This window comes from Chinchilla lanigera, unplaced genomic scaffold (genome assembly GCF_000276665.1).
Source record: "Chinchilla lanigera isolate Chin_1 unplaced genomic scaffold, ChiLan1.0 scaffold00041, whole genome shotgun sequence".
Lineage (NCBI taxonomy): Eukaryota > Metazoa > Chordata > Mammalia > Rodentia > Chinchillidae > Chinchilla > Chinchilla lanigera.
The window spans coordinates 7,922,741-7,938,952 of NW_004955442.1; the positions used below are offsets into that span (position 1 = coordinate 7,922,741).

The 16,212-nt window shown below is 37.6% G+C and overlaps 1 protein-coding gene across 7 annotated transcripts in view; it reads right to left on the reverse strand.

The window, feature by feature from the left end:
* Window positions 1–16,212, reverse strand: part of Atf7ip2 (activating transcription factor 7 interacting protein 2) — a 78,954-nt gene that overhangs the window by 26,115 nt on the left and 36,627 nt on the right. For all 7 annotated transcript variants that reach the window (XM_005391191.2, XM_005391193.2, XM_013518012.1 and 4 more), the window contains exons 3-5: window positions 7,860–7,981; window positions 3,514–3,648; window positions 2,228–2,326 (exon numbers count right to left, since the gene is read on the reverse strand). In XM_005391191.2, coding sequence (XP_005391248.1) covers window positions 2,228–2,326; window positions 3,514–3,648; window positions 7,860–7,981 — 356 coding nt within the window. The remainder of the gene's footprint in view (window positions 1–2,227; window positions 2,327–3,513; window positions 3,649–7,859; window positions 7,982–16,212) is intronic.

Genomic DNA, 16,212 nt, shown 5'->3' on the forward strand with positions numbered 1-16,212 from the left:
AAATAAAAAAAAATAAAAAAAAATAAAAAAGGCCTATAAATGTAGCTCAGTGTGAAGGCCCTGGATTCAGTTTCTGATACAACAAAACAAACATACATGGACACCCTGGAAATTCATTCTATCATAATTCCAGAGGTCAGAAGTTTGAAATCAGCTTCACTAAGCCAAAAGAGCACTTCTTTTGCAAGTCTGTTTTGGAAGATCCTTGCATCCTTGGGCTTGAGGCCTCTTCCTGTGCCTTCAGTTCCCATCATTCCAACCTCTGCTTCCATTTTCCCAGCTCTTCTGTCTTTGACCTTCTTATACATTTTGTTTGTTTTTGTTTTTCAGACAGGATCTTGCTCTGTAGTCCAGACTGGCCTTGAACTCACTATGTAGCCCAGGCTGGCCTTGAAGTCCTGGCGATTCTCCTGCCTCAGCCTCCCAAGTGCTGGGATTACAGGTGTGCACCATTTCCCTGGGCTCTTATGTCTTTTTGTGTGGAGCTTTCTGATTATATTGAACAAACCCAGATAATACAGGATAAGCACCTCATCTCAAAATACTTAATTTAATCAGATCTACAATTTCACCCTGTAAGGTAACATATTCACAGGTTCTGGGGATTAGGTCATGGACATCTTTTGGGACTACTATTCATTCTACAACAGCCACAGCAAATCTGAACAATATTATCAATCACCTTTGGACAACGAACATAAAATTACCATTTGTAGGATATTACACTCAATATTCTGTACACAGAACACATACCAATCAAAATCATATACAGGTATTTAAAGTAAGTGTCAATAACTCTTAAAAGTTAAATTTTACATATAATGTCCTCTTATCAAAGTGGGATTATATTAGATATCAATAAAAAATAAGATACTAAGAAAGTCCCAGATACTTGGAAGATAAACACAAGCACTTTTAAATAATAGTGCAGAAGCAGGGCATGGTGGTACACGCCTATAATCTCAGCACTCAGGAGGCTGAGGCAAGATGATTATGAATTTGTGTCCAGCTGGAGCCACCTGGTGAGTTCAAAGCTGTCTTGGACTACATAGTGAGAACCTGTCTTATAAATGAATAAATAAATAAATAAAGGAAGGAAGGAAGGAAGGAAGGAAATGCCATGTCTGTAATCTCAGCACTCAGGAGATTATGGCAGGAGGATCATGAGTTCATGGCCAGCCACATAGTGAGATCCTGTCTCAAAAAACTAATTTAAAAAATAAATTTTTAAGTAAAAATCTCTTTACAAAATAAAGCTCCAGTTTTCTGGAGCTGAAACCCAGTTTTCAGATTGATTCTACTAAACATTTAAGGAACAAAAATTTTATACAAACAGAGAAGACATAAATCTGATACCAAAGACTAACAAACACACTGCAAGAAAAAAATAAAGTGAACATGAATGGAAGATTATATAAATTTTGTATATAAAATATAAACAGGACTGGGCATGGTGTCACACCCCTGTAATCCCAGCACTCGGGAGGCTGAGGCAGGAGGATGATCAGTAGTTTGAGACCAGCCTGGGCGACAAAGTGAGCTCGCAGCCAGCCTCAACTACATAACAAGACCCTGTCTGCCCTCCGCCCCCAAAAAAGTATGTATGTGTGTGTGTGTGTGTGTGTGTGTGTGTGTGTGTGTATATGTGGTAGGCTGTGGTGTGTTTGTAAATCCCAACACTCTGGCAGTTGAGGCATGAAGAGTGAAAGCTGAACCCAACTTCGGAACTTAGTAAGATCCTGTTTCAAAATTATAAGGGCTGGGAATACAGCTAAATGTGAAGTCTCTGGGTTTAATCCCCACTAGCACAAACAAACAAGTGCACATGCATAGATAGAAACAAAACCCCAAAAATATATTGCAGATTTAGACCAAATACAAGATGGCATAGCAGGGATGAACATGAAAAAGTAACTATGATAAAATCTAGGTGCTGAGAATAGAAATCTACTCTATAAAACTCAACTTTGCTTTTCACGTTAAAAGCGCTGAGTGAACAATCTAGGCAATCACCAAGTCCCTTTCTACTTCTTTTGTTAAAGAGACACAAGCCAGTGACTTTAAAATGCCTAAGAGTATCTTCTCTAGAAACAGATTCATGAAAACATTCGAAATGTATTGTCCTTTAAAGATGTCTATCCTAGTTTGGAAAAACATTTATTTCTATAATCCAACTGTTTCTACTATGAGTCAACCAGATTATTCAAACTCCTGTGTTTATACCAACCTTAAAGGGGGTATTACTGGAAAATGTATTTGATTCCAAATATTTCCTTTGAAATGCTAAGATTGCTTTAACACGTCTTTGAAGTCTTGCTATTCTTGTCTGGAAGACAGAAAAATAAGTAAACATCAAACCAGAGTATTAAATAACATGGAGAGGTAGAGGAAAACTTATTTGCCAGAATTGTCTTGTTAGATTTAAGCATCTACGCCAATAAGTGAGAATTTCTTTATCTTTTGGTCTCTTTGTGTGTGTGTGTGTGTGGTACCTGTAATTCAACCCAGGGCCTCTGTGCTAAGCTACATTCCCAGTCCTTTACTTTTGAGACTGTTTTGTGAAATCACCAATCAAGTTGCCCAAGCTGTGCTTGAACTTGCAAGCCTCCTGTTACTGCCTCCCACAGTGCTGGGATTACAAGTGTACACCACAACACTCAACATCAACTAAAAATTCAGGGCCGGGGATATAGCTCAGCAGCTCAGGGCCTGCCTGGCAAACGTGAAGTCTTGGGCTCAATTCCCGGGACCCAAAAAATAAACAAACTAAAAATTCTTGCACATCCATCCCTTGGTATCCACAGGGGATTGTTCCAAATCTTTCAGATACCAAAATTTATGGATGCTGCTGAAGTCCTTATATATAATGCCATAACATTGTGTATATCCTGTACATAGCCTCCTGTGCAATTTAAGTCATCTTTAGGTTACTTATACCTAATGCAGAATAAATGCTGTGTACATAGTTGTTAGATCATAATTACAGAATAATGACAAGAAAAAAAGGCTATATATGTTCGACATATTTTTTTTTCTGAGTATTTTCAAAGCAAATTTAGTTGAACATAAAGATGCAGAAACCAAGGATATGAAGGGGATGACTGTACAAGCAAAAGATTTAAAGCAGATTTTATACTTGTATGATATTCAAGAACAGATAAAACCATGAAAGTCATCAGCAAGTAACCCAACAACAGTAAAAAAAATCTACAAGAGCTTCAAATATGTTATACAAGCCCTAAAAAGGATATTGTTAGAATGAAAAGACTATTTATATATTAAACATTTCAATTGACACAAAATGTGTGATAGTTCTGAGTGTGTTTCTCAAGGGCTAATATTACTAGCTTATAATAAACTCTACATTACCGACTATATGTCTTAAATTACACCTGTGGTGAAGAATCAAATTTGGGTCTTGCTTTATTGTTTGCCTTTCAAAATACATAAAATAACATCAAATTCCACTTTTTAAAAGGACTCAAATGAAATCAAGTGAAATTAGACACTTACAAAGAGTTCACCAGCTATTGCTTCATGTTTTCTCCTGCACTGTGTCTTCCCAATGCGTTCATTCAATTCTTTCACTTTTTTATCAAATAGTTTGAAATTTGTACTACAGATCTCCTGTTCAATCAAATGTTTGACCTAGAATTTGAAAATAAAAACCAAAATGCTCTAGGGTTTTATAATTAAAAACAACTTTATCTTTTATTTCTTTTAAATATAGCTTTGATCTTTTTCTACATTTAATGTAACTGCAAAATATATATTACATTTGTACTTACATTTCTTTTTTTGTTTTGGTTTTTTTTTTTTTTTTTTGTTTTTATTCGTACCGGGAATCGATCTCACAACCTTGCACTTGCCAGGCAGGCGTTATGCCATTGAGCTAAATCCCTAGCCCCCGTACTTACATTTCTATACCAATAAGTTTTATTTGCTGTTTTTTTTGAGACTGGGTCTCGCTTTATAGTTCAGGCTGACTTTGAAAGCACTAGGTAGCCCAAGCTAGCCTCAAACTTTCAACGATCTTCCTGCCTCAGCCTCCTGAACACTGGCATTACAGGTGTGTGCCAACACAACCAGCTCTACTACATTAAGTTTTTTTAAAACTTGAGTATTAAATTCAGCAGAACATATCCAATATTTAAATATAGACATTTTAGAAATTAAATTTATTCTCAAAGTATTATTTTAGTTTCTTCTAGTTGACTATTGTTCCATAATATATATTATAGGAATCATTAGAAGAATATATTCCATTTTTTTTAAATGACTATGAAGAAAAGAGCTCTACTTATATGAAAACCACAGCCTGATGAAAATGGTTGGAGGGTCTATGGTAGATATAAACAAATTATACAAGTTTGGGGCTTGATCCCACAATTAACAAGCTATAGTCTTTGAGAAGTCCTAAAATCTCTTAATCTTTTCTGTCCACAAATGTACATAAGAGTAAATGTTGGTTAAATGAGTGATATCTAATGAATTTTATAAGAACAAAGTGAGGTAATATGTGAAAGAGTTCCATAAAATGAAAAATACTTAGCTGATGTAGGAGAAATAAATATGTAAGATGATCAATATTACTTGCGTAACTTTTAAAAGTTAGGTTATGTTAAAATTGAAAGAAACCACAATTATGTTGTGACTGATGCAATCAGGTACAATGCATGCTATTCTGAAAGACTGTAGTAACTATTACATAAAACCAATTAAGGAATTCCATTATTTTTTTCTTTTGTTTTAAATAGACTGGCTCCTTCTCAGGAAGCCTAATTAACCTCAATGCCCGATCACATGAATAGTTCTGTCAAACCTCACATTCAGAAACACTGAATTTTGCACTTAAGTGTTATCCTCCCATAAGTAACTTTCATAACAAGAGTGGTCCTTTAATAACGAGAACTGTGATGATACACTTAAAGCATACATCTTGATGTTTGTTATGTTGACTTCTAGTATATAAAATGCTATCTGCTGTAGCCTGTATTTTTTGGCTAACTGAATGGAAAGTTGTCAGTAAATTCTTATACCCAGTATACTGTTTCATGATTCACATAGTTCCTACATTAAAACTCTTTCATATCAATAGCACCTGGATAATTAATTGTACAGTATTATATAATTTTAATTATTCCTAACATTTTTCCTTATTGATGATTATTTTCACTCTTCAGCACTGTCATCTACTTGACCTCTTCTGTAATGCTTCAAGATATATTTATATATAATAGAGTGCTCAAAATATGTTAATGTTAACCCAAGTGTTAACATATTAACCAAAGTGTGGAAATGTATACCATTTTTACTGACAGCAATCACTTTTTTAAAAAAACTGTATGTGCTTTTTAGGGATCACTGCATGCATGCCAGTTCACTGGCTGGAGTCAATATGTGAAAGCTCACACTCAAGAAATCTTGAAGAAACACATCTAAATTCTTTGAAAATATGTTTCTCAAACTTCCCTGGAAAGGAAAGTCACATGTGATACTTGTTTGAAATCACAAATTCCTAAGCTACATCCTGGATCCAAAGAATTCCCTAGAAAAGACACTAGAAAATTATACAATTAAAAGGCACCCCCAATGATTCTTACTAGGTAAGTTTGAGAAGACAGTAACCTTCAACTACTAATGAGCTCAAGAAAGTTACACTTTAAACAAGTACTCATAGTGATTCAAATACAAGTGATTTTAAAACTTGATTATCTTAGAGCTAAGTGCACAACAATGGTGATTCCTCTTAGAGTAGACGTTTATTCTCATTTAATGGTCACGTTCTTTATTCAAGGAAAACACAGTGACTTCCACCAAATACCTCACAAATATCTTTTGGCAACTGTAATGTGTCCAACACAAGTGGACAGAAGTCTGGTTTCAATTTGCAGATGGTAGCCCAGCTGACTTAAACTTTGTAAAAAGTACAAATTTGTATATCCCCAATTTGTTCCCACTTTCTAAATTGTAGGTAGATTGAATAACTTAAGAGTCTGGAGGAAAAGTCCCTCTGGTTCAGTAATCTAACTGGAGTTAGCTAGACCCAGATCCTTTTGAGGCCTAAAAGATCAGAGACCACAGCTCTGGGACTTTCTCAATAAGGAAAAACAAAATGTATAGATACGGTTTCAAGAGCTGGAGTTATCTAGCTCAGTGCTAGAGTACTTGCCTATCCCTAGGTTCAGTCCCCAGCACTGCAAAACCAAAGTATCAGATATATGGTACAGAGATAGTTGTATGAACAGGAATTATAACAAATGAGTGGAAAACTAACTATTTAGAGATAGGGAAAAAGAATTAGCTGATATCCAAATTACATCTTGTACAAGAATGTATAAGAAACTTGTGCATTACTTAAATTCACTGGGAAGTACTATTTTCTGTGAATCAAGGTGGGTTAAGTATTTTGTAAACTACACAAATAGTACTGAGAAGCATGATTTTTTTAATTCCAATGAAATTAAAATATTCAAAGAGCTGGGTGTAGCGGCACATGCCTGTAATCCCAGCACTCAGGAGGCTGAGGCAGGAGGATCGTTGCGAGTTCAAGACAAGCCTAGGCTACAAAGTGAGCTCAAGGCCAGCTTGAACTGCACAGCGAGACCCTGTCTCAAGAGACCCCCCCCCCCAAAAAAAAAAAAAAAGGTTCAAAGACCCCATTAAATTTTGTGTTTATATAAGCATATATCATCACTTGTTTCTGAAAGCCACTGATCACTGGACACACAGATGGAACCCTCAATCTTTTTATTTTTTTCAGGTAACATGCTTCTAGAGCTTGATCCATGTGTCTACTACCCCTTCTCTGCCAGCTATAGAAGAGTTACCTTTTAAAAAATTTAATTAATGTCTCCTTGGGTATTACTGGAAAAAACAGGAGGTAGAGAAAAACTGAAAACTTACCTTTCAAGCTGATTTTGAATGAATCTTTTAAAGAGGTTTTTATTATTAAGTAAATTCATATTCATAGGCTATCAACTATGTAACTGTAATGATCTGTTTTAGAAAATAGAAGTGACTTTTTTTCCCTAAAACAAATAGGATTGTTTGGATTGAAAAATTTTGGTCTATTACAGCTAAGAGGCATTTATCTACCATATAATCTGTTTTATGGGTAACATTCCAGTGGTAGTGATATAGTAACCCTGATCCTCAAAACAGATGCTGATTATAACCACTGTACTAGAATTGAAGCTCATTCACTTCAACTTAGAGTTGATTAAACATGTATCGACATTGTAGAATAATAAAATTACACGGGCAAAGCAAAAACGAGAAGTATATTCTGTGATGCTATAATACAGAATGTCAGCTAATGCAACCTATCCATGTTAGTTGAAATATTAAGGGATAGTTTAATATCCCTGCATATAGTTTAAACCTATATGCAGCAGGATTTTGCAATGGACTTCCGGGTTATCTTTGTCTATGAAATTGTAACAATTATGATGAGATCTACAAAAAGCTACAGCTGCAAATGAAAGAATCCCAAGACCAAAAGAAACTAGACTACTTAGCAAAGCTTGAGGTCATTTATTGTGTGACTTACACAAAGATTTAATCATACTACTGATTTTAAGAACATCCATTCTCTTTCTACAACAGGACACTACGTATATGATTCCCTAGGTTGCTCTCTAAGATCACTTTGTAAAAACTACAGGTAATGTGAAGAAATTAGATATTATGGTAACATAAATGATCACCTGTCTGCTATTTCATTTTCACATACCATACTTTGCATTAAGTTACAGTCATCTCTACTTCTCACTGTAAGTATCAGTTAACTTTTAACATTTTTTTACTCATCAAAAGTAAAGCTTTCTTAAGTACATATTTAGGCCTCAATATTTTACCTGTTCCAGCACTGCTGCTTGCCTTTCCAGAGCTACACAAGTATTTTCATTAATTTGCTCTGACGTTTTCACATGCTTAACATTTTCTTTGTTTTCTGAAAACATCTTCTTTTGATTACAGCCTTGGGGAGATGGAAACAGTACACGTAAAAATACTCCTTATAAAGAAGGAAATGACAATAAGGACACTTTAAACAAATAGGAAAACTAAAATGTGACAATATTAGCATTTTTGAGAAAATTTAATTGACAAAAGTGTCTCAAAAACTGTTCTGTTAAAAACACTGAAAACCAAAAACCCATCCTAGGTAAGGTTCTAGTATAAGATACATTCTCCCTTCCATCTAATTTGATATGTATACATCCAAAAAACTGAATTATATCATTAACTCTATTTACAGTTACTTAAGTAGTCATACGTTATTTTTATAAATGGTTGGTCAGTTCTGTTTTTAATATGTGATCCAATTATTTTAAACAACTATAAATTCATCTTATTAAATGATTACTCTGTGGCCTAGACAAAAACAAAGAATTCTATGAAATAAGTATTCTCTTTAATTTCCAGTATAAAAACCTTACTTCTAGTGAAACTTACTTTGCTGTTTTAATGACCTTATAAACACTAAACTTGACTTCATAATAATTTACTCTCTCCACACAAAGACACACAAATTTATGTTCATGTACATATATTGTCAAACAATACCTTACAGAGAGCATGTGGTTTACAAGTCAACTGTTTGCAGAGTAACCAAGGAAGCACCTGGGACATGGCAACAACCTCAGCCAGAGGAACCCAGGGCCTGACCCATCCCCCTACACCACGAGGACAGCCAGTGTGGGAAGAGCAGCTGGCAAGGGAAGCACCTCAGATTCAGCAACCAGCTCGGCCAGAGGAACCCAGGTACTAGACTCATCCCTTCTACCTCAGGAAGTGCCTGGGAACCAGGAACCAGCGGAGACAGAGGAACCTGATGCCTGACCCATTTCCATATACCACTAAAGGGCAGCTAATAAAGCCAGTGTGGGAAGGACTTGACTCAGCAGCAGCTTGGCCTGAGGAACCCAATGTGTGACCCATTCCCCTACATGGTGTGAAGTGCCTGGCACTAGGTAAATGGCTCAGCCAGAGGAATCCATGGTAAATCCACTCTAACAAGGAGAAATGCTTTGCATATAAACTCCTAATTCACAATTTGTTCTTTTATATAATTATAGACTTTGCTCCAGTGGTCCAAAGTACAAAATCAATAGTTACCATAGTTTGTCAATTTCTAAATTGTGCTTGATGCTATCATTATTGCTAATTGTACTACTGCAGCTATGATGTCATATCTGCTGTAATTACTTGTTCTCCCTTGGCTAACAATATTGGGAAGCTCTGGGGTAATAACCTCACCACAGTCCTACACCTAAAGACTGAGGACAGAGTCAAATGGAAACCAGCATCCCACTCTCAATTAATTGAGAAGATAAGGTTTGGGGATAGACACAAACCAGGAATCTTCTACACACAGAAGATATCCCTGAAGAACAGACTTTTCCTAGAGAGGCCTTGATAGTAGTGACATAGCTACCTACTAGCAAAACTCACAAGGATCATCACAGAAATCAAAACAAAAATTTGTTTGAAATAGAAAATGTCAAGACGAAGGAGCAAAATGTAATCTTGGGCATCCAGCCCACACATAACAAGTCCAGGACACATCAACATAGAAGAAATTGGAAATCACACACGTGAAATTTCTGAAATGATAGAAACTGAAGTAAATAAACGACTCCAGGATGCTATAGCAAAAATCAGTTGAGAAATAATCTCTCAGGTAAAAAATAATAATAATAATAATAACCATAATGAAAGAAATGCTAAGCATGTCTAAAGAAGGCATAGATAACAAAATAGAGTATAGAAAAATGATGGAAATCTTGAATGAAGAATATAGGAAAGAATTAGAATGCATGAAACATATTCCAAGAGATATCCAGGAAATTAAAAATTCAACTGAAAGCTGGCAAAACCACTTGAATGAAACTGAAGATAGGTGTGGTGGCACACACCTGTAATTCTCCCAGTACTCAGGAGGCTGAGGCAGGAGGATTGTTGCAGGTTCGAGACCAGCCTGGGTTACAAAGTAAGCTCAAGGCCAGCCTGAACTGCAGAGTGGGGCCCTGTCTCAAAAAAAAAAAAAGAAAAAGAAAAAGAAGAAGAAACTGAAGGCAGACTTTCACACCTTGAAGGCATTGTGGCAGCTAGTGACCATGAAAGGAAAGATCTCTTAAACATAACATGGAACCAGGAAAGAACAATCCAACAGCAGCAAGACTATGCAAAGAAGAACAATATCAAAGAGATAGGTGTCAGTGAAAAAGCAGGAGCCAACAGAAAAGACATAAAAAGATTATTTTTAGAATGGCAGAAAATTTCCCAAGCATGGGGAAAGAATCTGACATATACTTAGGTGAGACACATAAAACTCCAACTAGCCTTAAGCAAAATAAATCTACACACAGACATACAATAATTAAGATAACAGAAATTCAGCACAAGAACAGAATATTAAAAGCTGTTAGAGAAAAGAAACAGATCACTTGTAAAGGAAAGCAAATCAAAATCACATCAGATAAGTTAAGAAGAGCTTGGAGGGAAGTATTTCAGGTCCTGACAGAAAACAACTTCCAACCCAGACTGATTGTACCCTGCAAAACTAACTTCCACAATTCATGGAGAAATAAGATACTTCCATGACAAAGAACAACTGAAGAAGGGGCTGGGGATTTAGCTCAGTGGCACTGTGCCTGCCTGGCAAGCACAACGTCATGAGTTCGATCCCTGGTACTGGAGAAAAACAAAAAGAAACAAACAAACAAAAAACACGAAAAAAAAGAACAACTGAAGAAATTCATGACTGCCAAATCAGCCCTACAAAGAGTACTGAAGGATATTCTGGAAAGACAAGGATAGGAAAGGAAGAAGTTAAATTATATTTGCAGATGACATGATACTCTACATAGAAGACCACAAAAACTCCACCAAAGACTTGTACATTTAACAACCAAATTCAGTAGTGTAGCTTGATACAAAGTCAACACTAAAAAATCAATAAACTCACTGAAAGAGCAATTAGTGAAACAATACCATTTAAAAAAGCATTCAAAAGACTGAAATACTTAGGAATCAATCTAACAAAGCAAAAGATCTATACATTAAAATTACAGTACTCTGAAAAATGAGATCAAAGTGGGTATCAGAAAATGGAAAGATAATTTCTAGCTCATAGAAAAAAGAACCAACATTATAAAAATGGCCATACCCCCAAAACTCTTAATACAGATATAATGCAAGCCTGATGAAAATACAACTAGCATACCTCACAGATATAGAAAAAATATTCTTAAAATTCATTTGGAAAGAGAAGAAACTTGGAATAAGAAAGGCAATCCTGAGCAACAAAGGCAAGACAAGAAGCATCACAATACCTAATGTGAAAATATACTACAAAGCTACCATGATAAAGTCATCATGGTACTGGCAAAAAACAGACCTGAGGTTCAGTGGAACACATTAGAAAATACAGACACAACTACATACACACTTAACAACCTTATCTTTGACAAAGGGGCCAAACATGTTCATTGGAAGAAAGATAGCCTCTTTTATAAATGGTGCTGGAAAAACTGGCTTTCCACCTGTCAAAAACTAAAACTAAACCATGCCCTAAAGTCAAATGGAACAAAGATATAAATATTAAATCAGAAACACTAAATCTACTGGAATAGAAAGTAGGTAGAAATCTTGAAGACACAGGGGTAGGCAGAGAGTTCATGAACGAAAACCAAACACTGTACAAGAAATACTTCAAGAATCAACATCTGAGATCTCATCTTATTGAAAAGTTTTTGCACATTAAAAGAAATCACCAACAGAGTGAAAAGAAAACCCACAAACTGGGAAAAAATTTTAGCCAACTGTCCCTCAGACAAAGGACTTCTATCTAGAACATGTAAAGAATTTTAAAAAATCAGGCCCCTAAAATTAAAAGATCCAATCTAAAAATGGGCATCTGAGATGAATACACACTTCTGAGATGAAGAAATACAAATGGCAAATAAACATATGAAAAATGTTCAACATCATTGGCCATTAAAAAATGTAAATTAAAATAATATTGAGATATCATCTCACACCAGAAAGGCTATGATCAAGAAATCAAATAACAAATGCTGGCAGGACTGTAGGGAAAAATGAACCCTTCTCCATTGTTGGTGGGAGTGTAGACGGGTACAACCACTGTGGAAATCAGTGTGGAGGTTCCTCAAAAAAAGTAGGACTAGAGGCCCCATTCAACCCAGCTATTCCCCTTCTGGGTATCTTCTGGAAAGAATTAAAAACATCAAAAAATAAAAAAATAAAAAAAATAAAAAAAGAATTAAAAACATCATACCACAGTGATACATGTGCACCCATGTTTATAGCAGCACAACTGGTAATAGCTAAATCTTGGAAATAACCCAAATGTTCATCAACTGAGGAATGGATAAAAAAAGAGGCACTATTTTTATACAATGGAGTACTACTCAGCTATAAAGAAAGATAAATACAAAGCTTTCCTAGGTAAATGGATGCAACTAGAGACCATATTCATAAATGAAATAAATTAGAATCACATGTGTAAACACTTTATTATCTCCCTAGTATAAGAAAATGAAAGAGTAAATAAGATAAAAAAGGTACAACAGATATAATGAAAGGGAAAGAAACTGCTCAAAAGGAAAGAACAAGGGGGGAGGGAATGAAGGAAGGGGGAAAACATGTATATAGATAGATAGATAGCTAAGATAATTGTATTACTAATTTCTGTTAGTTCATTGAAAAGAACAGGTAAGTGCTTATATTCTTTGATCAATTTTGCATGCCTTTATCTGGTAATCTGAGCAACTACTCTGAAGATAACAATATGCAATGTAGTAACCATTGTTAATTTCCAATCATCTTGTTTTGAAATTCTTTTTTTTTTGTTCTATTTTCAAATTTTATATCTTTCTTGGGGGGGTTGTCTCTTTAAAAAAAAAAAGTCAACTGTATGGTATGAAATGGATTCAGTAGCTGGCCATGGCGGCACGTGCCTATAATCCTAGCATGTGGGAGGCTGAGGCAGAAGGATCTCAAGTTCAAAGGCAGCCTGGGCTACAAAGCAGATTTAATGCTGACTAAACTACAGTGAGATCGTGTCTGAACAAAACAAAACCAAAACAATGAAGAGAAACAGCTTCATCAACATTTTAAAAAAAAACCCGCACTTAAAAAAAAAAAACTTTCAAACAACAAGATATGTTTGAATAAAAAAACTGCCATATATCACCTTTTATGCACAAGAAGTGATTATTCCCTTCTTTGTTAAGTTAAACCACTTCTGGTAAGACAAACTTTGTTAAATTGGAATCAGGTTTGACCTAAAACTGCCTGTGTATTTAGTTTGGTCTAAATACTTTTCTGTACATAGCGTAATGCACAAAATAGACCATCTTGAGACCCTAGTCCTCCCCCGAGCCCGAATTTTCTCTCGTCCTAGTTTTCTATAACCACAATCAAGTGGTTCACCCCAGGCCCCTCCCAATAGGTAATGTGTTATTCTTGTTCTGTTTTGCTTTGTAACTACAAGATTTAAGGACTTCTGTAACCACTGTTCCCAGCTTTACCCTAACCTCAAAAGGTAACAACACCTGCTAACCTGCTTCGGTAAATTTCTGCTCAGCTTGCCTCTGCCCCAAACCAACTGAAAGATATAAAGTCCTAGCTTCCCCAAAGTTCAGGGCTCACAATTTGGAGTGCTTCGTTCCCTCCACTGCTCCAGAATGCTCCTTGTGTTTCCCATGCCACTGGTACATCAAAACTTGTGACATTTGGTTCCCTGACTGGGAACCAATCATGCCAGCCCCTTCAGCCATGGGCTTCGAGTGGCAGAGCAGCCTCCTCCAACCTCTCTGTTCAAGTGCTCCTGGTCAGCTCAGCTACTTTCATCCAGATACCTCTCTGTGAAATCCACACTCTTAACCTGTAACCTGTACCCTGCAGTATGGCACCCCTCAGCCTGGACAGCCAACTCTGTACTATCACCTCTTCACCACCACTGATCTGAACGGTAAACAACATACTCCACCTTATTGAGAAAAGCCTCAAGCCCTCATCGACCTCATGGAATCCATCTTCCAGACTCACCTGCCCACCTGGAATGACTATTGTCAGTTGTTTCTCACCATCTTCAACACCAAGGAGTGACGCAGAATCCTGACCAAGGCCAGGAAGTATCACTAGGGTCTGGCTGCTGGCAATCTCAATCCAACGAACTGGGCAAAAGAGGCAGCCCCTGACAACAAGCAAGAATGGGACGTTCATAACCACCCCAGGTCAATCCTTTCTCTCAAGATATTGGGAGGCCATCCTAAGAGGTTCAGGTTGGTGCCAAAAAGCCCACCAACGAGTCAGAAACGATCACAGTGACTCAGAGGCTGGATGAGTCACCTGGAGAATCCATAAAGTGTTCCAAATCATACCTTTTCACATTGAGGCCCCGGAAAACCAACAAATGGTCAACGCTGCCTTCATAGTCCAGTCCACCCCCCGACATTCAGTGCAAACTTCAGAAACTTGAAGGATTCACTAGCATGAACATAATGCTTCGACCACTTGAAGTTACTACAAAGGTCTTTGCCAGTGAAGACTGTGAAGCCCAATGTGAGGCAGACAGAAAAATTAAACAAGAACTCTCTCCTTGCAGCTATGCTTAGAAGATGAGACCCCACTCGGAAACCAGGACTGCCACACAAGGTGGGAAACCAACATGAGACCTGGTCCTTCCTCTTGGTTCCAAACCAATGTGCATATTGCAAAGACTGGACACTGAAAGAACGATGCCCCAACTGTAAGGGGGACACATTTAATCAAAAGGTCCCCAGCCACATCAGCCCTCCATACCAACCCAAATGAGTAGTATCTATCCTGACTGGACTCACAGAAATTGACTCAGATTAGGACAGATGGGGCTCCAATAATCTTGGCCCCCTGGGGAGCCCACAGTCATGATGACAGTTGAGGGCCAACCAGTGACTTTTCTGGTTAACACAGAAGCAGATCATTCAGTTGAGACCACCCCAGTTGTACCTTTTGTAGAAATGTAAAAGTAAAGATTTTTGTGGGAACCAGCTGGCTTCTGACCCATAGATAAGCAGCATGAGATTGCCTGGAAAGGAGGCGCTGGGAATGTCCAGACATTATCTCCTGTCCTTGGGAGGAAGAACATCTTGTGTTGACACAGAGCGCCTTCCCCTCCTCTGTCCATGAGCGGAAGACCTCCGCATTCCTGCACACACACACCCCCGCGGCCCCCCCCCCGTCATAGGGAATCAATAAGTGTAAAGAACAATATGAACTAACCAATGCTATCTGCTTCTGTAATGACGCTTGCAACTCCCCTCCTTTGTGGTTTTTCGGGTTAAAAAGCCAGAGCTAACCTGGCTCGGGGCTCTCTGTTCCTGCGAGTTCAGTGAGCCCCACGCATGCTTGGTGAATAAAAATCCCCTTGCTTTTTGCATGAGAGAGCGTCTCTTGGAGTCTTCCTTCACGCGGCGAGTGTCACGACCCTTACACTTTTACCGACAAGACGGTTACCATTGTGGGGGCCACCTGGTCCCAAGTAGCCTGCCCCTTCTGCTAGCCTTAATCTTGTTGCCTGGAAGGACATAAAGTAACTCATGAATTTTTCTACCTGCCTAACTGCCCCATATACCTCTTGGGGAGAGATCTTCTAACCTAACTTGGAGCCCAAGTAACCTCACCTGAGGAGCCCACCAGCCTGACCCTCAATAACCAGGAACATCTGATTCCATCAGTGACAATTCCATGAGAAGAATGGTGACTACACTCCTCAGATCAAAGAGATCTTAACCCTCCAGACTTGCTTGAAGCATATTCAGAGGTATAGGCTGAAAAGTCTCCACAGGACTGGCCAAAATTCAGGCCCATCCTATGTAGCTTAAGCTAGGAACCAACCCTAGCAGGCTGAGACAGTATGGATAGCCAGGGAAGCACAGATTGGATCCTGGAACATATAAACGGACTGAAGCAAGCAGGAATCCTGATAAAATGTTAGAAACTCTAAAATTCCTCCCTACTGCCTGTCAAGAAACCCAGTGGTGGCTAGTGACTTGTGAAAGAACTCCAAACAGTCAACACCACCACTCTAACCCAGCACCTGGTTGGCCCAAACCCACACACTTCGGTGAGCATTTTTCCACCTAAGGCAGCCTGGTTTACCTGCCTAGACCTTGAAGACATCTTCTTCTGCTTGAGCAG